The sequence below is a fragment of the Herpailurus yagouaroundi genome, unplaced genomic scaffold (assembly GCF_014898765.1).
Source record: "Herpailurus yagouaroundi ecotype Mexico unplaced genomic scaffold, PumYag 67623, whole genome shotgun sequence".
NCBI lineage: Eukaryota > Metazoa > Chordata > Mammalia > Carnivora > Felidae > Herpailurus > Herpailurus yagouaroundi.
The window spans coordinates 549,305-574,967 of record NW_024420424.1 but is presented as its reverse complement, the minus strand read 5'-3'; the positions used below and the strand labels follow the sequence as shown (position 1 = coordinate 574,967).

Below are 25,663 nucleotides of genomic sequence, written 5' to 3'. Positions count from 1 at the left end.
TAATGGCATGAGCACAGTGGAATAAAAGGATAAGATGTGTTGGAGCGCCTGGGGGGCTCAGTCGGTTGAGCGTCGGACTTTAGCACAGGTCATGATCCTGAGGTCTGTGAGTTTGAGCCCCGCATTGGGCTCTGTAATGTCAGCTCAGAGCCTGGCGCCTGCTTCGGATTCTGTGTCTCCCTCTGTCTCTGCCCCTCCCCCGCTCATGCTCTGTCTCTCTTCTGTCTCTGTCAAAAATAAATAAACATTAAAAAAAATTTTAAAAAAGGATAGGATGTGTTTGGGAATGGTCAATTCAATTAGAATTAAAAATGGAATTGGGGTTACTTTGTGCAAGCCATGAATACCAAAGTACATTTACATCTAATTCTATGGAAAAAGAGGAGCCATTCAAAGTTTTAAGCAAATGAGTTATATGGTCAGAATGCATTTTTATACATTAAGATGATTAATTTGACTCAATGTGTTCACTAAATTGAATCAGTATGGAAACTTATAATAGTTTAGGCAAAAGGCAATCCAGACTTGGAACAAAGTTAGGGAGTAGTAATTTAGAGAGAAATATAAAATACACTTCTAAATACAGGTCTTGTGCAGGAGATTAAAGAGGACTAGACAGTCTGGAAATTACTGGAATAGTTTTTTTTATGGCCATCATAAGACTGCCTCTCCAAATGTCTGGTCTGCTCAAACAAATAGAGAGTTGGAGAGTCACAATTTTGAATGTGAATGCAAGGAAGTGCTAATATTGGAAATCTCACAGAAAAATGTGGACACACTAAGGGCGCCTGGGTGGCTCAGTCAGTTAAGCATCCAACTCTTGATTTTGGCTCAGGTCATGATCTCACAGTTCATGAGATCAAGCCCTGCATTGGGTTCTATGCTGACAGCACAGAGCCTGCTTAGGATTCTCTCTCTCTTCCTCTCTCTTTGCCTCTCCCCATGCTGGCACTCTCTCTCTCTCTCTCTCTTTCTCTCTGTCTCTCAAGATAAACACTAAAAAAATAATAAAATAAAATAAAAGTAGATACACTAAAGGAAGTAATACAAACTTATATGGATGTAAACTGTAGTCACATCATATGGATAGGTAAGGTTTGTGAATCCATCTATAAAACACTTAACTTTCTCATGGAAAGTTATATTTAAAATAAGTAATATATATCAGAATGTTAATTATACATTATACATAATTACTTTTATAGATTATTTAAAGGATTTTAAAGGAACTTTTACTACATTTCATTTTCATGATTTAGATCTTACATATGACTCTGCTATATTTCTGCTAGACTATGAGATTATTAAGGGCAAGGTATCATGTTTAAAACAATTTAGTCTATTTGTATATAGTCACACAAAGAATATACACAAAAAAGCATTCATTCCGATTTCAGAAATATTTCTGTTAAAAGACAATTCTCCACATATGCGGGACATTCTACTTAATTCGATTAACTGAAACAACCAGACAATAACCATGTCTATCAGAAAAGTTTAGCAGCAACAGATTCATAATAAACTTATATTTTTGCTTTCCATCAGCTGTTTTGATATCAGTTGAACAATAAAAGATATCAATCATTCTGCTTTAATCAGCAGAGCTTCCTAGATCTTTTAAAGTTATAAGGTATAGAACATAGAAGACACTGCTGGGCAATCAATAATTGCAATCAATAATAGGCAATCAATAAATATATGCTGATTGATTGGTTGATTGAATTAACGTGCACTTTATACACTAGCTTCACTTGCTGAAATTCAACAAAAGGCCAAGAGTGGAAATGTACAAGAGACCATTACATGGGGGTAGGCAGTTGGAGGAGGGAATAACTAGCTGCTGGTAGAGAACAATGTGTTCTGGAGCAAAGAAGAAAAGATAGATTGGCTTTTTAAAAAAATATATGTATTTCCCTTTCATCTCTAGACCAAGTCTGGAAAAGCTTTGAGAAATAACAAAATAAGCTTTACAAATTGAAATTCAAATACTACAACATTTGGCAAAGCAACTAACATTTTTAAGCATATTAATTTTTCTTCTATTAAGTTAAAAGAAATTCGTATTTAGAAAATCTTACTAGACTGGAAAGTTCTTGCAGTCAAAAACCAAGATGCTATTTGGGATTTTTCTTTTTACTACATAATTTTAGAAGTTAAATTTCACAATGCACAAGATATTAAAATCAGGAAAACTCAAATTCCAAGATGTTTCAATAAAATTATAAAAAGTACTCAGACATAACATAACTAGCCTGATTTCACCATACTGATTCTAGGGATACTGATTGTGAAAAATAATGGAAGGATATCAATAAAATAATATAAATTAATATGTGGAATGATTCTCTTCTGAGCCAAAGCCCTGGGGAGTACAGAATTACAAATCTGTAAACCTCAAAATTATACTGTAACATATTTTAAAATATTATAACTTTACCCATATAAAGGGAAGATCTTTTATAAGTTATAAAAAATAAAAATTCTTTAGTAAGTTTAGAAAATAAATTATCATGTGTTAGTTTTAAGTTATAAATATACAACTGAAATGAAATGTTTTCTTAAATGTATATTCAGAGATCAGTCCTGGGGCGCCTGGGTGGCGCAGTCGGTTAAGCGTCCGACTTCAGCCAGGTCACGATCTCGCGGTCCGGGAGTTCGAGCCCCGCGTCGGGCTCTGGGCTGATGGCTCAGAGCCTGGAGCCTGTTTCCGATTCTGTGTCTCCCTCTCTCTCTGCTCCTCCCCCGTTCATGCTCTGTCTCTCTCTGTCCCAAAAATAAATAAACGTTGAAAAAAAAAAAAAAAAGAGATCAGTCCCTTAAATAATAGGAAAAGACTGATTGCTCTTATCAAGCTACAATCTTTTCAAGACCGGACCAGCATTCTTAATACCTAGCTCCAAGTCTTTGCTTTGCACACATCTCTTTGTTAAACCAAAAGATAGGCATTTGAAAGAAATCAAACACCCTGGATTTTTTTTTTGCAATAACATTATATGAGTTGCTACATTTGCTTTGTCATCTAAAACAACAAACAACAAAGAGATAAAGATAAAGATAAAGCAAGATAAAGAATTAGACAGCTCCACAGTTTCATCCCCCACAGAAACACTAAAAATAGAGACTGACAAGAATAACATTATGGTAGGTTTAAAAATCAGTCAAAGTTCTACAGCAATCAAGCCATAGACTAATCAAAAAAATTCCACATTGTAAAAGGTAGGAAATTTCATGGAGTTTTTATTAGAAGAAGCAGAAGTGAGACTCTTTGGGAAATTAAGACTTTTAATAGTAGGGTAATCAGTAAAAAGCATGTACATACAACCAGGGGAGACACATGCCCAGAAAAGGCCTGCAAAGCCTTTAAGCTTTTACACCAGGCTAATTAATTAATTAATTGTCTTGAACCGCACAGACCCAGAATGCAAGCAGTGGAAGACAGTTGTTTTTCAAATACTCCATAAAAAATATCATGATATATACAAAAAGCATTGTCCATTCGAAGGAAAAAATCTCCAGGAAATATCCCTGAAGAAAACCCATATATCAGACTTACTAGACAAATATGTTAAAACAGCTATCTTAAATATGCTCAAAGAGCTAAAGGAAAACATGGACAAAGAACTAAGGGAAATCAGGAAGAAGGTATATGAACAAAAAGAGAATATCATCAAAGAGATAGAAATTATAAAGAGAACCAAAAAGGAATTTTTGGAACTAAAAAGTACAATAACTAAATTGAAAAATTCACTAAAAGAGTTTGACAGAAGACTGGAATAAGTAGAAGAAAGAATAAGTAAAGTTGAACAAACGTAATTTGATATTATCAAGTTTGAGGAGCAAAAAGTAAAAAGAATGAAAAAAAGTAAGCAGGGCCTAAAGAAACTTATGAGACATTAACAAGCAGAGCAATATGTGTATTATTAGAAGCCCCAAAAGGAAAAGTAAAAAGAAAGAGGAAGATAAATTATTTGAATAAATAATATCTGAAAACTTCCCAAAACTGAGGAGTCATTGACATACAAATCCATAAAGCTCAACAAACTGTAACTAGGATAAATTCAAAGACATTCACATGAAGATACATTATAATGAAACTGTCAAAAGACACATACAAGGAATCTTGAAAGCAGCAAAAGTGACTCATTACACACAGGGGCTGACACCAACCAGCACTCAGATTTGGCAGACCAAAGTCCTAACTGCAATGCCCAAGTAGTAGTCCCACCCAGTGGATTGGCTTATCTGCAGAGCCAACATGGTTGTGCAGTCTGACCAGGGAATTCAGCAAAGTACAAGTCTGTCTGATTCAGGTCTTTGAATGAAGAGCTTTCTAACCCTAGAGTCTGGTTTGTCTCCACCCAGGCAAGGTGGCTGAGTCATAGCCAAATCCACTGCTGAATGTAGCTCCCAGCCATACCTAACCAGAAAAGGTTAGCCAGAACACATTGAAGCTGCACAATTCAGCAGCACTAGATCAGAGTGTGGCAGGCAAAGCTCATCATCCACAGAGCAAAGTCAGTGGCATTGTTCAGCTAGGGAACTTGGACAGTAAGTCAACTTGAATCAAGACCATGAATAAAGAGCTTTTCCAAGTTTGGAGTCAACCTGCCCAGGTAGAGGAGCTAATTAATAACCCCTTTCATTGATGAGCATAGCTCCAGACCCTTAGACCAGAGACCCTGACTGGGAATACACAGGAAGCTTCTGGGGGCTGGTCATCCTGTATGCTCAGCAGTGGAGCTACTTCTGACCATGCCTACTGCTAAGTGTAGCTCCCAGTCCCAACTGACAAGAAAGCCTGGCTGAAACACCTGGAGAGCTGCATATCCCAGCAATACTTGAGTGCAGACTCTGGCAGGAAAACCTGATCATCCACAGAGCACAGCCAGTGACCCCATTCAGTCAGGTAGCTTGGTGGTATGGTTTGACTTGAGTCAAGACCAAAACCAAAAAGCCTTTCCAGTCTTGAAAATAGCTCTCTTGTTCTACCCGCAGAAGCAAATTTGTAGCCCATTCCATGGCTGAATACAGCCTTCACCCTTACCAACCAGGGAACCGAATGAGCACATTGAAAGCTGAACAGTTCATCCAACAACCTAGCTTGAAGTGGCACCTAGAGAGCAGAAGCCCATGGCTTTCCACGCAAAAGTAAAACTGGTAACCTTATCTGGCTAGGGAATTCAGTACCCGCTCTTGCCTGATTTAAATCTACAAACAAGGAGACATGAAGACTCTGGGGTCTATTCTGTTATACTGAACCATTTCAAAGTATCATCTATTACTGAATATTGTACCCAGACTTAACCATCTATACAGCCTGTCCAGGGAACCCAGGCAACTGTGGAACACAACCTACAGCCTTGCTTGTACACAGAATCAAGCCAGCAGTCCTATTCAACTGTTCTCAGCCAGGGGAAGCCCAGCGAACTCAGAGCTCACAGTAACCTTGCCCCAAAATAGATCCTGATAGCAAGCTCCATATTCTCAAGGACATTGCCAACAGGCATATTCAGAAACCCAAAGTGAGCTGACTGGTGAAGAACTGTCTCTGCCAAAGAGAACCTATAAAGTCTGGAAGAGGAGACTGCTTGCTCAAATGCACAGGCACCAAATAAACAATCAAGGATCATGAAAATCATTAAACATGACACCACCAAAGAAAACATAATAAAATTTCAAAAACTGGCCCTAAATAAATGGAGATCTATGAACATTCATAAAAAGAATTTAGAACAATCCCTTTAAAGTGAACTAGTGAAGTAAACTACAAGAATACACACAAAAAAATGAAATTTGGGAAGTAATGCATAAACAAAAAGAGAAGTTCAACAAAGAAATAGAAACCATTGGAAAAACAAAGAAAAACACTAGAAAGCATAGATCTGAAAAAGACAATGGCTAAATTGAACAATTCAATGGAGAGCTTCAAAAGCAGACCCAATCATGCAGAAAAAAGAAGAAGAAACCTAGAAGATAGACCATTTGAAATTACATAGTCACAGGATCAAAAAGAAAAAAGAATAAAAAGGAGGGAAGAAAGTCCATGGAATTTATGGGACACAATTAAAAAACAATATCCACGTTATGAGAATGCCAGAAAGAGAATAATGTAGAAAGTATATTTGAAGCAAAAATGGCTGAAAAAGTCCCATACCTGGGGAGTAAAATTAACATGACATATCCATGAGGCCAAAAGGACCCAAAATAGTTTGAACCTGAGTAGGATTATACTAAGATACATTATAACTAAACCGTCAAAAGTCAGACAAAGAAAGGTTTTGAAAGCAGCAAGAAAGAAGAAAGAAGTTACATACAAGGGAGCCACTATAAGACTATAAGCAGGTATCTCAAAAGAAACTTTTCAGGCCAGAAGATAATGGAATTATATATTCAAAATATTAACAAAAAAACCTGTCAGCCAAGAATCTATACCTAGCAAAGCTGTCCTTCAGAAATATTTTCTTGAATAAACAAAAGCTGAGGGAGTTCACCACTACTAGACCTGCCTTACAAGAAATGTTAAAGGGAGTTCTACTAATAATATTAAAAATATGCTAATACCATAAAACATATAAAGGTAGAATAAAACTCACAGGTAATTGTAAATATATGGTAGTAAAGCAACAAAATACTATATATAGTAAATATAAATAAAGTTAGACTCTGTAATATGGAAATGGTGGTGCATAACTTGCTTACACCTATACTTTAAAAGTTAAAAGAACAAAGTAAAAAATAACTATAAGTGCCAAAACTTGTGATTGGTTACACAATATAAAAATCCTGTAAACTACAGCATCTATAACCTAAAACTTGATGGGAGAAGTAAATGTAAAAGAAACAGATTACCTGAATGGATGGAAAAAAAAAAAAACATGAGCCAATAATATGCTGCCTACAAGACACTCGCTTTAGGCTTAAAGACATGCAAAGACTGTATATGAAGACACAGAAAAATATTTCAAGCACATTGTAAAACAAAGCAGAAATCTCTATACTTATATCAGACAAATTAAACTAATCTAAACAGGTGAAAAAGAGACAAAGAAGGACATTATACAATGATAAGGGGGTCAAATCCATCAAGACAATATAACAATTCTAAATGTTTATGTATCCAACATCAGAGGACCTAAATATATAAAGTAAAAACTAAAAGAACTAAAAGACAAAATAAACATAAACATAAACACATTAATAGTTGTGGACTTTATATTTAAGTTTTTATTAAAAATCCAGTTAGTTAACACACAGTATAATATTAGTTTCAAGTGTACAACTTAGTGATTCAACACTTACATAAACACCCAGGGCTCATCACAAGTGCCCTCCTTAATCCCCATCACCTATTTAACCCAATCCCCACCCACCTCCCATCTGGTAATCATCAGTTTGCTCTCTATAGTTAAGAGCCTGTTTCTAGGTATGGTCTCTCCTTTTTCCCCCCTATTACTGTTTGTTTTGTTTCTTAAATTCCACATACCAGTGAAATCACATGGTATTTGTCTTTCTCTGACTGATTTATTTCCCTCAGCATAATACTCTCTAGTTCCATCCAAGTAGGTAAAAATGGAAAAATTTCATTCTTTATTTAAGGCTAACTAATATTTCACTGTATATATACATATCACTTCTTTATCCATTCATCATGCAATGGACATTTGGGCTCTTTCCATAATTTGGTTATGGTTGATAATGCTGCTATAAACATTGGGGTACATGTATCACTGAATTGGGTAGAAGTGCAATACCTGGATGATAAGGTAGTTCTATGTTTAACTTTTTTAGGAACCTCCATACTGTTTTCCAGAGTGGCTGCATCAGTTTGTGTTCCCACCAACAGTGTAAACAAATGAAAATGAAAACACAAAGGTCAAAAACCTTTGGGATAAGGTAAAAGTGGTCCTCAGTGGGAAGTATATAGCAATACAGGCCTACCTCAAGAAGCAAGAAAAATCTCAAATAAACAACCTAATCTTACACCTAGAAGAGCTAGAAAAAGTATAGCGAACAATGTCTACAGGTGGAAAAAGGGAAATAATAATGATTAGAGTAGAAATAAATATTACAAAAACAAACAAACAAAAGAACAGATCAATAAAACCAGGTGCTGGTTCTATCAAAAAGTTAATAAAATGGATAAACCTCTAGCCAGACTTATCAAAAGGAAATGAGAAAAGACTAAAAAAAATAAATTCACTGATGAGAAAGGAGAAATAACCAACACCACAGAAATGTAAACAATTATAAGAGAGTATTATGAAAAACTATATGCAAACATATTGCAAAACATGGAAGAAATAGATAAATTCCTAGAAACATATGAACTACAAAACTGAAACAGGAAGAAATAGAAAATTTGAATAGACTGATAACCAGCAAAGAAATTGAATCAGTAACTCCAAATGTCCCAACAAACAAAAGTACAGGGCCAAATAGCTATCACAGGTGAACTCTACCAAACATCTAAAGAAGACTTAACTATTCCTCTCAAATTATTCCAAAAAATGCCTAGGAATTGAAGGAAAAATTCCAAATTCATTCTATGAGGCCAGCATTACCTTGATAACAAAAATATATAAAGACTCCACTAAAAAAGAGAAGAACAGGCCAATATCCCTGATCAACATGTATGCAAAAATTCTCAATAAAATACTAGCAAACCAAATAGAACAATCCATTTAAAAAATAATAAACCACAATCTAGTGGGACTTATTGCTCCACTGAAAGGGTGGCTCAATATTCACAACTCAATCAACATGATACACCACATAAAGAACAGAAAGTATAAGCAGCATATGATCATCTCAATAGATGCAGAAAAAGCATTTGACAAAATACAGTATCCGTTTATGATAAAAAATCTCAACAAAGTAGGCTTAGAGAGAACATAATGTAATAAATGTCATATACCACAAACACACAGATAATATCATCCTCAATGGGGGAGAAACTGAGAGCTTTTCCTCTAAAGTCGGGAACAAGACAGGGATGCCCACTTGCACGATTGTTATGTAACATAATACTGGAAGTCCTAGCCACAACAAACAGACAACAAGAAATAAAAGGCATCCAATTGGAAAGGAGGAAGTTAACTACTCAGATATGACATGATACTCTATATAGAAAATGTAAAAGACCCCACCAAAAATTTGCTAGAAATGATACATGAATTCAGTCATGTCATAGGATACAAAATCAACATATAGAAATCTGTTGCATTTTTATATATCAATAATGAAGCAGCAGAAATACAAACTCAGGAATTGATCCTATTTACGACTGCACCCAAAACAAAAGATACCTAGGAATAAGCTTACCTCAATAGTTAAAACATCTGTACTCTGGAAAGTATAAAACAATCCAGAAAGAAATTGAAGATGACACAAAGAAATGGAAAAGGATTCCATGCTCATGGATTGGAAGAACAAATGTTATGAAAATGTCTACACTACCCAAAGCAATCTACACACATAATATAATCCCTACCAAAATAACACTAGCATTTTTCACAGAGCTATAACAAACAATCCTAAAATTTGTATGGAACTAAAAAAGATTTCAAATAGCTAAAGTAAACTTGAAAAAGAAAAGCAAAGGTAAAATCATGACAATGCCAGGATCAATTTATATTACAAAGCTGTAGTGATCAAGACACTATGGTAATGGCACAAAAACAGACATCTAGATCAATAGAACAGAATAGAAAACCCAAAATGAACCCACAGCTAAATGGTCAATTAATATTCAACAAAGCAGGAAAGAATATCCAATGAAAAAAGACATTCTCTTCAACAAATGGTGTTGGGAAAACTTGACAGCAACATGCAAAAGAATGAAACTGGACCACTTTCTTACACTGTACACAATAATAACTTCAAAATAGATGAAAGACCTAAATGTGAGACAGGAAACCATCAAAATCCTAGAGGAGAACACAGGCAGTAACTTCTTTCCCATCAGCAATAGCAACCTCTTACTAGATACATCTCCTGAGTCAAGGGAAACAAAAGCAAACATGAACTATTGAGACTTCATTAGGACAAGAAGCTTCTGCACAGCTAAGGAAACAATCAGCAAAATTAAAAGGCAACCTACAGAATTGGAGAAGATATTTGCAAATGACACATCTGATAAAGGGTTAGTAACCAAAATATATAAAGAATATATAAAAATGAACAACCAAAAACATTTAATCCAGTCAACAATTGACAGAAGACATGAATAGACTTTTTTTTCAAAGAAGTCATCCATATGGCCAACAGACACATGATCACTCATCATCAGAGAAATAGAAAGCAAAACTACAAGGAGATACCTTCTCACACTTGTCAGAATGGCTAAAATTAACAACTTAGGAAACAACAGGTGTTGGCAAGGATGTGGAGAAAGGGGAACCCTCTTACACTGCTGGTGGCCATGCAAACTGATGCAGGAAGTCTGGAAAGCAGTATGGGAGTTCCTCAAAAAGCTAAAAATAGAATTACTCTAATATCCAGCAATTGCACTATCAGATATTTACCCAAAGGATACAAAAATATGGATTTGAAGGGGTACATTTACCCCATTATTTATAGCAGCATTATCAACAGTAGCCAAATTATGAATAAAGCCCAAATGTCCATTGACTGATGAATGGATAAAGAAGGTGTGGTATATACATACAAGGGAATATTCCTCAACTATAAAAAAGAATGAAATACCTGTTTCCGATTCTGTGTCTCCCTCTCTCTCTGCCCCTCGCCCGTTCATGCTCTGTCTCTCTCTGTCCCAAAAATAGAAAATAAACGTTGAAAAAAAATTAAAAAAAAAATGGGGCGCCTGGGTGGCGCAGTCGGTTGGGCGTCCGACTTCAGCCAGGTCATGATCTCGCGGTCCGTGAGTTCGAGCCCCGCGTCCGGCTCTGGGCTGATGGCTCAGAGCCTGGAGCCTGTTTCCGATTCTGTGTCTCCCTCTCTCTCTGCCCCTCCCCCGTTCATGCTCTGTCTCTCACTGTCCCAAAAATAGAAAATAAACGTTGAAAAAAAAAAAAGAATGAAATATTGCCATTTGCAATGACATGGATGGAGATAGAGAACATTATGCTAAGGGAAATAAGTTAGTCAGTGAAAGACAAATAATAGCATATGATTTCACTCATGTGGAATTTAAGAAAAAAAACAAATCAACATGGGGGAAAAAGGAGTGAAGGAAACCATAAAATAGTTTCTTAACTATAGAGAATAAACTTAGGGTTGCTGCAGTGGAGGTTGGTGGGGGAATGGGTTAAGTTGCCAATGGGTATTGAGGAGGGCACATGTGGTGGTGGTTATTGGGTGTTGTATATAAATGATCAATCAGTAAGTTCTACAGCTGAAACTAATATTATGCTGTATGTTAACTAACTGGAAGTTAAATAAAAAAATGACTATCATCGATAGTGCTGCTATAAACATTGGGGTGCATGTGTCCCTTCGAAACAGCATACCTGTATCCCATGGATACATACCAAGTAGTTCAATTGCTGGGTCATAGGGTATTTATATTTTTAATTTTTTGAGGACCCTCCATACTGTCTTCCAGAGTGGATGCACAAGCTTGCATTCCCACCAGCAGTGCAAAAGAGATCCTCTTTCTCCGCATCCTCGCCAACATCTGTTGTTACCTGAGTTGTTAATGTTAGCCATTCTGACAGGAGTAAGGTGGTATCTCATTGTGGTTTTTATTTGTATTTCCCTAATGATGTACTGTATGCTAACTAATTTGGATGTAAATTTTAAAAATAATATTAAATAAAAACTTGAAACTATCAAAAAAATAAGGTTTACATAAAATGAAATAAATTGTCCTCTAAAGAAAAAAAAAAGGAACTAAACTATAGTATCCTGATATAGGCACCCCCTGACAGTTTCCTTACTACCACTTCAAATATTAATATGGCATTCCCAAAAGGTTCCAAAACAGATCTGATTTCAACTTTTCAGCATCCTCTAGGATTCCCTCAATTTGCTCTCATTCACCTAGATAGCTTGGAACTAGACCTTCTTGCAGGAAGACCTCAGCTTGAAGATACCTGGTGTAACAGGAAGAAGAGGCAGATATCTTTGTTATACAGTCCTAAAGTCAGAAACTAATGAGAATTGCTTGCTTATAGTTTCACAGCTAGGAAGTTGCCAATATGGCCATAGATTCTATTTTTCTAAGTCCTCACCTAACAGTAATATATCTTGGTAATAGAACTTCTTCTAAATTTTAGAGAATAACTACCATGGACTGAATGCTTGTGTCATAGTTGAATTAATATGTTGAAACCTAATCACCAGTGTGATGGTGTTTGGGGGATGGGCTTTTGAGAGGTGATTAGGTCATGAGAATTGAGCCTTCATAAATGGGATTAATGTCCTTATAATAGAGAACCTAGAGAACTCCCTTGCCCCTTCTTCCATATGTGGACACAGTGAGAAGACAGTCATTTATCAATTAGAAAGCAGCCCTTTACCAGATACCAGCCCTTTGTCAGCACCTTGATCTTGGGCTTCCAAGCCATCATAACTGTGAGAAATAAATGTTTGTTGTTTAGTCATCCCAGTCAATCGTATGTTTGTTATAGAAGCCCAAATGGACTAAGACATTTTCATGGACTACACTTCCCCAGGCTGCTTTGATTTCCCCAAATCTCAACTAAGAGAAAGGAGGGGCAAAACAATGCCCCAAGGTTCTCTGCAAACACGCTTTCCCATACAATCTAAGGTCAAGTTGGAGGAAGTGTGGTATAATATTAATAAGTGTACACACATTATGGTAAAGTTGATGGGTAATCTTCAGTCTTCTTTCAGTCAGCACTACAGGTATTTATTCTTCAACTACCCTGTGATAATTGTGGGCTTTTGAAATATTTTATTTGAATATAAAGGAGACCTGGGCTACCAGAGTTTCAATAATTTTCCAACTACAATGTCATATGTATAAGGCAGTTTATGTGCCAGGGAATATAAAAGTAGCTTTGCACTGATTGTGACATAATCATGTCACAGCTTTCCTGTGAAACAGATGTTACTAACCACATTATATAAATGAGGAAACTGTTAAACAGAGAAGTTATGCCACTTGCCTGAGTCCTCCCAAGTAGAAAGTGGCAGAACCTAGATTTGAATCCAGGCCTATCAGGCTCTAAGCCGATGCTCTTCATTGTTGTCAGGCTGCCTTTCTTTAAAGAGATTACTATTCCAAAAAGTTGCTAAGCTTTTTCCTTTTAAGAGGTTCTTTTATATAAAACAAATTTAATTTTAAGTGTTCTGTCAGGAAAAAAAATATAGATTGTAAAAAGGTAAAACATATGGGGCACCTGGGTGGCTCAGTCAGTTAAGTGTCCAACTTCGGCTCAGGTCATGATCATGTGGTCTGTGAGTTTGAGCCCCGCATCAGGCTCTGTGCTGACAGCTTGGAGCCTGGAGCCTGCTTCAGATTCTGTGTCTCCTTCTCTCTCTGACCCTCCCCCACTCACACTCTCTCTTTCTCTCTCTCTCAAAAATAAATAAACATTAAAAAAGTTTAAGGTAAAACATAGGTTAACTTATTTTTAAGGAAGTTGTTGGTTTATGAAAAAATAAAAATTAAACTGCACTTTCAGGCTTCCAAATACTCTACACAGTTGAAATCATTAGGCTGTGTAGTAAAACAGAAAAAAAAATAACCACATGATATATTTCTTACTTGGGATCCTGGTTCTGTCATGTACATACTAGCTGTGTGATCCTGGGCAAGTTACCAAAATATATATAAATTACCTATATGTTCAGAGTGGCCTATATGTCCAGAAGATTCAATGAGATCAGGTATATAAGGTGACTGATGATGCCTGGTATGTGGAAGACGCTCAACAGATGGTAAATGTTATTGTTATGGCTATTATTAAGAACAACACTAATGGGGTAAAGAAGTAAAAGAGAAGGTAAATTAAAACTGGTTTGTGTGAGGATCTTAATAGTATGATTCATTGTTACTTTAAGCATGTTTTAGGAAAGAACAACACAGAAAAATGTGTAGATTCTCAATAGTAAATGAATACTAATGATGATGACAGAGTCCTCTTCTGTTAGGGCTAGGTGCCAGAGAGATTCTGCCTATACTCTGTTACTGCTTTTCATTTTGAAGCAGGGAGCTATAAGATGGAGGGAGTTAAGAGAATTTGGTTCCTTATATTGGTTGAGAATAGCCTGGAAGCACGTTAAGTCCAGATTTTTTAATTTTTTTGTATTATTTATTTTTGACAGAGAGAGAGAGAGAAAGAAAGAACACAAATGGGAGAGGGGCAGAGAGAGAGGGAGACAGAATCCAAAGCAGGCTCTGTGCTGACAGCAGAAAGCCCAAGGTAGGGCCAAACCCACAAACTTCGAGATCATGACCTGAGCTGAAATCAGAGGCTTAACCAACTGAGCCACCCAGATGCCCCTTAAGTCCAGATTATACTTAAATACTGTGGTTGAAAAAATCAAAGTGTCTAGCTATTAGCAAGGAAAAATAGCAAACATCCATGTCCTGCTATTCAAATTCACAGAAACATGTTTTTCAGAGAAATCTTGGTCTTAAGAGATGTTCTGAGGTGGGCTTTCACCTCTCTTTTGAGATTATTTGAAGCATATCTAAACAACTGAATATGTGAAGCAGTGTAGAAATAACACCTATTATTACACAGGTTTGAAGTTGCTTTACATTTAAATCTGAATGTCTCTTCTTTATAAACATTTTTAAAACTTGATCGATATTCCACTTGATGTTTTAATAAAGTATTTACTTTTAGAAAAAGTAGTTGGCTGAGTTACTGCATACTGTGACTTCTCAGCCATCATCTCTTGGGGAAATGATTGACTTGCTTTGCCAGTTATGCATGGAAACCACCACTCATCTATTGACAGCTTCCAAAACTGCAAGTAAAAACCATCACAGGAATAATCTATGTTCAAGTGGATGAACCTAGTCAATTTAGTCTTATTTTAGTAATGGGAAATGCCATGCTTCCCATAAGACTAATAATTCCTGAACAAAATCATTTTAAATGTCAGGAGAAAGCTTCCATGATTATATTCCATGGGAAAAAAACTAAGCAATTTAAACATGACAAAGACAGCATAACATTCGGCAAATAGTTGACCTCAAACTACCAATTTGAAGCAAAAAATCTCAAATTACTTCAAAGTGTGAGTTAAGTGATGGGGCACCTGGGTGGCTCAGTCAGTTAAGCAGCGGACTTGCTCAGGTCATGATCTTGCAGTTTGTGTTTTCGAGCCCCACATTGGGCTATGCGCTGACAGTTAAGAACCTGGAGCCTGATTTGGATTCTGTTTCTCCCTTTCTCTGCTACTCCCCCACTCTTGCTCTGTCTCTGTCTCTCAAAATTAAATGAACATTAAAAAAAATAAAACAAAGAAACAAAAAAAAAAACAAAAAAACACAGTATGAGTTAAGTGACCCAGGTTTCATGTTTAACTGGATATCAAACACAGCTTTTTACACCAAAAAAAGCTTTTTAAAAATTTTATAAAATGAATGTATACATTACCTGGTAATTGTTTTGGTTTTGTGATAACTTCAATTGGTTTGATGATGCGAAATGTGAAGAAAAATTACTCCGTGATGGATTTGTATTACTGTACATTGTAGTAGCTACTGAATGCAATGAGGTCCGTGGTGTCAAATGGTAGTCTCTGCTTTGATAGAGTACATTGTCTGCCAAGTCTCTAATATTCACCATTTGTGAATTTGGCATATTTCTTCCTGGTCCAGGAAGTACTGTACTTTGGTTCTCTGCTCCAAGGGATCTGCCACTTTCATAAAATCTTGAGTAGCTTGGTATCTGTGCTCCCATCAATGCCAACTCTTCTTCTTTGGCATACTCATCATCAGCATCTCCAGTCTCCATTGCAATGGACAGACAAGTTCCTTCTGCTGAACTAGGCTTCTGTGGGGCATTTCCTCCCAGAATTCTCTGGGGGTAATCACTAACAGCCAATGAAAATACTTCACGGATTTCCAAGTTTTGCGTTCTACAGTAAGGGTCTCTAATAGGTGGCTTTTGCCCACATAAGTTTTGTGATGCTAAACTCATGTGTTCAGGCTTATATGACCTCTGAATTCCAACTGGTTCAATTTTGCAAGGTCGGTGGCACATAGATGGCTTTTGAGGTACCATCATCTCAGAGGCCTGCATTGAAGCGCTTCCATAGTTTTTCTTTGTGTGACTGTATACTGAATTTCCAGCATTTAGCACACTTGTCTGTCTTGACAAGATAATTGTTTTTTCACCTAAGAGCAGAGAAGCATTTTTACAGTGTGCTACTTGTCTTTGAACAGGAATGTGCAACTGAAACTCAGTATCATTTTTACTGGCAGTTTTCTGAATAGGAATTTTATGTGCTTCTGTAATTTGTGTATCTGAATGTTTGGTTGTCCCTTGCCTACTTGATGAACTTGCTGGACTGTATGCATCAGTTACAATGTCATCATTATTGGCAGATGTCCAAGAAGACTGTTGGCTTGACGGTCGAGTGATATTAACTACATTTCTGACTGTAATGTCCGGAGCTGTCAAAGAGGTACTGGGAAGAGTTCCTGTTGTTGCTCCTGATTCAGAATTCTTACTACTCATTTTTCTTCTCTTATTGCCAACCCACGTCTGTAAGGATAAAAAAATGATATTATAGAAATGTTTTTAACAAAAAAAGAAAAAAAAAACTTTCAATGTGATAAATTGTGTTCTCATTGTCATAGAACTAAAGCCTATAAATTTTTCAAACAAAAATATACAATAAAAGAAAAAGTAACTGAAGTATAAGGTCAAAAAAGTAAAAAATAAAGTATATGGTCAGACATGTTCAAGAACTTGCACTCAATAACTATGTAAGAACTTTGATAATAGAATTGTATTACTGCTTCTGTCCTCAAAACCCATTCAATTAACCTGTAGCAAGAACCCTAAAAATGTTTACATCCCTTTTGTAGTAAATCCATTTCTGGGAATTTATCCTAAAAACAATCATATACAAAGTTATATGGAATTATGTCCATCATATATTTATTTATAATAGTGAGACATTGGAAGGATACTAAAGATAGGGTATTTAATGACATTGGAAAATGCTCATAATATTATTAAACAAATATATACTTGTAATCTTCATGTTTAACAATGTTATATGACTATATCACAACTTGGTTAATTTAATATTGCTAGATATTACTGGGTTATTTTTAGAAATATTCACTATTATAAATCATAATGAAGTACATGTCATTGTATATGCATCTTTGTGCTATTGGTCCATTACAATGCTATCCTAGAAGGAAAAGTGTTTGATTTTTTGATATTTTCAAAGTACTGTCCAAGAGTCCGGTTTCCCCACAACCTCATCAACATTTTACATTATCTTTTTGTAGTCTTTACTAGCCTAGGAGTTAATATAAGGTATATAATTGCTATTTTCATTTGAATTTCTATGGTTACTGTATTACATTAATAAAATCACTTACCCATTAACTTTACTCATTTTTATATTGGTATATTTGTCTTTTTAAATTGATACAATGGAATACTGCTTGGCAATGAGAAAGAATGAAATCTGGCCACTTGCAGCAACATGGATGGAACTGGAGGGTGCTATGCTGAGTGAAATAAGCCAGGCAGAGAAAGACAGATACCATATGTTTTCACACATATGTGTATCTTGGGAAACTTAACAGAAGACCATGTGGTTGGGGAAGGGGAAAAAAAAGTTACAGAGAGGGAGGGAGGCAAACCATAAGAGACTCTTAAGGACTGAGAACAAACTAAGGGTAGATGGGGGTGGAGGAGAGGGGAAAATGGGTGATGGGCAGGAAGGAGGGATGTTGGGATGAGCACTGGGTGTTGTATGGAAACCAATCTGACAATAAATTATATTAATAAATAAATAAAATAAAAATAAAAGCAATTTTCTACTAGAAACAGCAACACTTTGTCACAAGTTGCAAATATTTTTCCCACTTTGTCATTAATTCATGGTAGTTATTTCCCTCCCTATACTTTACATACCAAATAAATTTTTTTTTAATGTTTATTTATTTTTGAGACAGAGACAGAGCATGAGCAGGGGGGTGGGTAGAGAGAGATGGAGACACAGAATCCGAAGCAGGCTTCAGGCTCTGAGCTGTCAGCACAGAGCCCGATGCGGGGCTCAAACCCACCAACCATGAGATCATGACCTGAGCCATAGTCGGACGCTCAACCGACAGAGCCACTCAGGCGCCCCACATACCAAACTTTATATAGTGAGTGTATATTATTTTTATAAATGAAAAAAATATCATTAATAAAAATAATATAAGAGGTTGGCATTTAGTATTTGATTACAAAATATGCACTTTTATATAACTGATTTGTTGTAACAATCTAGTATTATACTGAATTATGATTATGCAATAAGAAATATGTAATAAGAAATATTACATTCCCTAATGTGATCAGCAAACTTTATAATTATTTCAAAATACATACCATACTATAAACTACCAAAACACATTAATCTATTATGAATTAAAGAAAAAATAAGTAAGTGAAAACATTAAATCAACTAGCCTTGCACAAACATGGTGCAAGGTATATTTGGTTAACTTTTAGGTGATTTGTTTTTGAAGACCACAAAAATTACTGTTTTTAATGTTTATACAATCTACATTAAAGTTTCTATAATACTATAAATAACATTTTTTTAATTTTTTGTTTATTTTTTGAGAAAGAGCAAGCCAGGGGAGGGAGCAGAGAGAGAGGGAGAGAGAAATCCCAAACAGGCTCCATACTGTCAGTGCCAAGCCTGACATGGGGCTTGAACTCACAAACAGTGAGAGCATGACCGAAGTTGAAACCAAGAGTCGGACGCTTAACCAACTGAACCACCCAGGCACCCCTAGAATACCATAAATAAAAGCTAACATGTATTGGATCCTCACTGTGTGTTTACATTTTTATTGGCTTCTTTGATTATTTTCCTAATTGTATAAATAAAAACACTGATGTTCAGAAATATTAGGTAGCTTATAGAAGGATATCCTGTCAGCAACTGGCAGAGCAAGGATTCAAAATACATTTCACTTGACCTCAAAGCACATTCTCCTTCCACTATGGCAAGAAACTCCCGAAATTTTCATCTTTCTTGGCCATTTTACTTTTATAATTAGTATTTTTCTAACAAGAAAATATTCCAGAGATGTAGATGCTCTACTTTGCTTCACATGAGGCTGTCGGAATTTTAAACTATGATTTAGTTTTACTGAATAGCAGAGGTGTAAACTACAAGCAAAATGACAAATAAATATAAATATCAAAGGAGAATGAAAAGGATTTATAGAATAGAGTAGAAAAATGAAGGGATTTAAAGTATATACTCAAAAGAAATATTTAAATAGAAATATTTTTGGATAAATATAATTTCAGTGTATGGTTCAAAAAGGTGAATTTTACAAATGTTAAAAATAAATTACTGTGTTATGGCTTTTTAAGTATGAAAAATGTGCATATGAAGAATTATGCATTTGTTCATAATTTTTACAAAAATTTGTAAGAATTACATTTTAAGTCTTTCAGTGGGAAAGCATAGTGAATTTGTAAAATTTGAATTCAAGAACTATTACATCTGGAAAGCAGCTCTGGGCAATATTTCTAAGAAAACAAATAAATGTTCTCATTACTATAAATACCTTAATACAGGAAGTTTAAGAATGATCTTAGTGTATTGCAAATTTATGGCTTATTTTAATAGTTTTACTGTTCATTATATATATTATACATAGAAATATGTACATATACCATATACAGTTGCTTATAGACTTTATTAGATATTTATATTATGAACCCCTCAAAAAAGTAAAATGTAGTAGAATATCATGTGCATATGAAGATTAGCTAGCTAACAAACTCACTTGTCAAGAACACAGCCAACATAGATATCACAAGATACAGGTACCTTACTAAAAGCACAACCCTTGCCCTTAAAACACACTTTCTCCTATTTTATACATGATTTCATCAAATATAGTATTCTACTCTATAGCAAATTAGAAATAAAAAAAGTAGGCAGAACATTGGTATAGAGATTGCAATTAGAGGCAACTTGATGGCACCAAAACTAAGAATGCCCATGAAATTTTATTCACCAAAAATAAGAAAGGAAGAACATAACAGAATTAATGTGAGAAATAATTAAATGCTTTGGGGTACTTTAGTGAAGAAGAAAACCACCCCATATAGCTTACCATGTAGTGAGCAGTATTATTTTATACCACAGTACAATAATTCATTTCCATAATGAAACTATGGGTCAAAAGTAAGGTTTCATATTTTCAATATTTTCCATTGAAGTTAAAGTAGGAAAGTGTATATTTAAGAAATATTTTAAAAATTCTGAAAATAAATTCATTGCCTGAGCATTCCCAATAACTAAATTAAATTTTACTTAAAGTTATTCATTTACAGGATACAAAATTTACCAATGCTTATAGGCTATAAATTATTCTCATTCAAAATGACTCATTGGAGAAAGAGAAAATAATGGATCAAACAAAACTGATATGATAAGAATTTGGGAAAACTAACAAAACAATACTACAGAAAAAAAAAGAATGAAAGAAAGAATGAAAGAAAGAAAGGAAGGAAGGAAGGAAGGTGAAAGAAAGAAAGAAAGAAAGAAAGAAAGAAAGAAAGAAAGAAAGAAAAAGACATTAGGTCACCAATTCTTGGTGTCCATAAAATTCTCTTTCAGTTCTCTTTTTGAAATTCATGGTCTCCAAACTGTTTTTTTTTTTTTGTTTGTTTGTTTTTTTCTACATACCTCCTTCTTTGGTTTCCCTGTTCCATTACTCTACTGTTTATTTTTGCATGGACTTAATCTTTTAAGTTCATTTTACATTAGGATCAGGTTCTTAGTACCATGGTATTTGAGGGTTTTTTTGAGGAAAACACAACAAATACTATATTAAAAATAATAAAGAAAAGTCTCTTTCAAGTAGAATATTGGAATAAGATATTGAAGGCAGGGGAGGTCATGGAATGATGAGTCTATAAACAACTCCTTTCTCCTCAGATGGGAAAAAGCAACCAAAATTGTGTTGGAATTTAGATTAGGAAGACTGAATTTCTGTATGATTTACACTCTTCTAGAACAAAAAGAATCTGTTTTACACAATTCCTTAAAACTTAAATAATATTTTACTTGTAAGCTTACAATCTAGGAGTTTACTTCTCTCATTCTCATTGTTTTAGATTCCATACCATTTGGATCATAAATATAAATCTTTGTATTTCAGCACTCTCAATATACAAGTACAATCAAATAAGTTATTAGAGGAAGATTGCAATAACAAATTGGAAATATGAAAGGTAACATAGTCCACAAAGCAGCTGTTTGAGAAGGCTTTTCACTTTAAAGTAATGATAAAATAGAAGGAAAAAAGAAAAAAGTTACTCCAAGAAAAAAAAAATGAGTTTATACTTATAAAATGCAATTTCATCAATCTGAAATATTACCCATTTATCCTTTCTAAGGCAATTAAACATTTTTCTCTGAGGTTTACTAAATGGAAATAAAGATTTGAATTTACTAAAAGGACAACCTTGACCTTAAAACATACTTTCTCTCAGGGTGCCTCGGTGGCTCAGTTGGTTAAGCGTCAGACTTCTGCCTAGGTCATGATCTCATAGTTCCTGAGTTCCAGCCCTGTGTTGTGCTCTCTGCTGACAGCTCAGACCCCAGAGCCTGTTTCAGATTCTGTGTCTGAGTCTCTTTCTCTGCCCCTCCCCCACTCATTCTCTGTCTCTGTCTCTCTCTCAAAAATAAATATTTTTTAAAAATTAATAAAAAAATACTTTCTCTCATTTTATACACAATTTTACCAAATCTGGTACAAAAAAACCATTAAATAGTCTGGTTCTATCATAAAGAAAATCAAGCTGTAAATTCAAGTAGGGAATTCAGAGCTACCAATAGGACTATTTCTAGTTCTTACAAAAATCGGAATAAGATGGTTGATCTCATCAGATAAAAAACAGTTATCATGTGATATTTCCATCCTATAATTTAGGAGTTCAAAGGTGAATACATCTTCTAGTCGTTAAAAAATAGATTTTCCAAAGAATTCTGCTTATCAAGAGATTTTTATCTTTAGGGTCTTTTGAAGGGTCCTCCAAAAGAAAAATGGACTTAAAAACAGGTGTGCCTTTTCTTTGCCAAATTAGCTTAATGAATGGCAAGAAATGGAAAGTTGCCAATCTTTGAATTCCTAAGGTATCTTTGAATTCCTAAGTGTCTGTAGCATATTCAGACAAACATGAAAGGAACTATAGAATCTGTGACTAGTTCTGTTAGATTTATCTCTTGTCTCCTCTCTATCACCTTCTCATTGCCATTCACAGAAGTTTAGGGGCTCTGATTTATTTTATTTTATTTTACTTTATTTTATTTTGTATGTATTTATTTTATTATAATTTTTTAATATTAAATTTATTGTCAAATTGGTTTCCATATAACACCCAGTGTTCATCCCAACAGGTGCCCTCTTCAATGCCCATCACCCACTTTCCCCTCCCTCCCACCCCCCATCAACCTTCAGTTTATTCTCAGTTTTTAAGAGTCTCTTATGGTTTGGCTCCCTCCCTCTCTAACTTTTTTTTTTTCCTTCCCCTCCCCCATGGTCTTCCGTTAAGTTTCTCAGGATCCACATAAGAGTGAAAACATATGGTATCTGTCTTTCTCTGTATGACTTATTTCACTTAGCATAACACTCTCCAGTTCCATCCATGGGGCTCTGATTTTTACAACTGAATAACTATGGTTGTGATAAAGGAAAACTTCCTCCCTGGGATTTCTTGTTCCTTACGCATTAGGTTACCCATTAAAATGCATGTATTTTACTTAGAAAAAAGGGGGCGGTATTCATTAAAAATGCCAGCTTTTCCTAAAAAGACAAAAATGCTGAAATTAAAAATGCCTGATGACAAACCTTCCATACTGCGCCACCACAACTGTTATTGTTACGGGCTAACAGCTAGTTAATAAAGCTAAAGTACTGACATTTTCAGCTATGAAAAAAAAGGGCCTGATGAAAAAAATTCAAGTACACGAAGAAAATATGCTAGGTACACTATAGTCCCTTGGTAAATGCCTGTTTTACTGATACCATTTTGGTGGGTTATGTCCAGATTAATTCTGGGTTTAAAGCAGGCATAGGATAAACAAGTAATCTTAAATGTATTCATTAGTTCAAAGGACTGGGATTTTTTTAGAGGTATGTTTACAATGCAAAAGTTTTAGTGTTCTCAAGGTGTTTACAGAAACACATACTAAATGATTACTTATATTTAAAAAAAAAAGTAGTATTTTTACACCAGGAAAATGAAACTGTTTATAAAGTTAATGACTTCACTCTATGAAGCAATTATCACTTACAATAAAAAGCTATAAATTCAAGAGTTAAGACCTCAATACTTACCCTGACTACACTGAAGTCCAGCTTAGTCTCCTGTGCACACTGTAATATGAGCTGAAAGCAATTTTTACTTTGATTTGTCATTCCATTTTCGTAATAACGCTGTAAAATCCTTTGTTGTTCTACAGTAAATACAGAACGCAGATTCATCTAAAAATAAAAGAAGATACTCTGAAAATTGGAATAAAAATTGGGTATATGCAAAATTTGTATGCTTTTTTTTGATAAAGTTTCAGTGCTTTGAAACTGCAAGATTCATTTAAGTGAACTAATTCCCAGCAATGGGCAATAATTTGTGTGCTAAAGGGAGACAGGTTATAATGGAAAATTATATATAATGAAAACACTTATTAAATTTGTTCCTCAAAACTAACTTTAAAGACAAAATAAAAGAAAGAGAGGAAAACCTTTATCTAATTAGTGTCAGTCCATAGGGAAATAAAGGTTCTTTCAAAGAAATAAATATGTCTAGTAAAGACAGAAATGGTGGTACCCATACATTCATGGTCAATTATCAACAGAAACACTCACTGTTCTTTGTCAAACAAGGCATCTGACACATGTCTTACAACCAGAAACTATGGTGTGAAACAAAGGGGTGCTTTTATTTTTCCTCTTTCTTGAATAAAGGGGTTCATTTTATATATTAAAACAGAACCTCTCTTAAAAAGCTTAAAAATAAAGTGTTGGTGACTAAAAATATCTTTGCTTTAGGCAATACTAACAAAAATAATTATTTTTAATCATGATAGTATATAAATCAAAATTCAAAATCATGTGAATTTTACTAAAAACAAACCATGTAAAAATTACATAATTTTAATTAAATTGACACCATCATAATTATACAAGAGAAATGTTAATAATGCATTTTATCCTTCCTATAAATATGCAATGTGTTTAATATTAAGAGAAAACCTGTAAATCTCACAAATAAAAGGCAGTGCAAACTCTTTTTTTTTTCTTTTAAAGAGGATGAATTCTAGTTGTGCATTTTATAAAGAAGAACTCTTGTAGTTAGATTAAGGCAACTTCAGGTTCTTATTAAAAGTGGTCACACTGAAATTGTTATTCCTAAAAGTTTACAGAAAGAACATCCTTTCTAAGGAAATTACCCCTTCAAAATTAGGAAAATAGCAACAACAAAAGCACTATAAGCCAAACCAAACAGAAATCATTCTAGTATACTGGATATGGAAACAATTTAGTACATTGACATGTAAATAAAAATAATTTTCTTTCTTCTGGATATGTTGAATAATTAAGGCAGTCTCACAAAGAAATTAAAAAGTCATATAGCCATCTATTGCTATTTGTATACCTGACTTTTTCCACCTCTATCTAATGTTAAGAAATCTAATTAGACAAAATCAGATGCAGAGAGGACACAGGAAAGATGGAGTAGAGTTTCTCCCTGAAACTTTCAGGAACAACAACAACTCCACTAACTTTCTGAAGGGGATCTGATTCTGCAATGTAACCAAACTTTCATGGATGTTTGGACCAGAGGGTAGTGATGGTATCCATCAAAGCAACATTTGCTATCAGGGCTGTCAGCTTTCAAAGCAATGTGAAATTCCTTCTCCTAAATAATTCAGCTACAGTCAGGAGAGGAACCAGAAGGTAGAGGGCAAATACCTAAAATATGTTAGCTGGTATGGATTTAGAAGCAAGGTATTTTGGAATGAGTTCTGAGGAGGGACATAAACTTCAATTCACTAATGCGTAAACAGGGTAATGGCTCTGATCCTTCTCTGAAGTGCTATAACTACAAAAACAAAAATTCCTAGAATGCAAGATATGGGTGATCCTCAAGTGTGATGATAACTGCTGTAAAATTTAGGCATGTTTTCCTATTGGCTGGCTACAACTGTTAAATTTACTCAAGTATGATATAAGCATTAAAAAGCATAGCAGGTTCTCATATGGTTTCACTCTTATGTGGATCCTGAGAAACTCAACAGGAACCCATGGGGGAGGGGAAGGAAAAAAAAAAAAAAAGAGGTTAGAGTGGGAGAGAGCCAAAGCATAAGAGACTGTTGAGAACTGAGAGCAAACTGAGGGTTGATGGGGGGTGGGAGGGAGGAGAGGGTGGGTGATGGGTATTGAGGAGGGCACCTTTTGGGATGAGCACTGGGTGTTGTATGGAAACCAATTTGACAATAAATTTCA

At 34.9% G+C, this 25,663-nt stretch overlaps 1 protein-coding gene across 3 annotated transcripts in view; it reads right to left on the bottom strand.

Annotated features, from left to right (window-relative positions):
- Positions 1 to 25,663, bottom strand: part of HDX (highly divergent homeobox) — a 171,075-nt gene that overhangs the window by 113,121 nt on the left and 32,291 nt on the right. For all 3 annotated transcript variants that reach the window (XM_040467866.1, XM_040467865.1, XM_040467867.1), the window contains exons 2-3: positions 23,495 to 23,641; positions 15,540 to 16,652 (exon numbers count right to left, since the gene is read on the bottom strand). In XM_040467866.1, the coding sequence (XP_040323800.1) occupies positions 15,540 to 16,652; positions 23,495 to 23,641 (1,260 nt within the window). The remainder of the gene's footprint in view (positions 1 to 15,539; positions 16,653 to 23,494; positions 23,642 to 25,663) is intronic.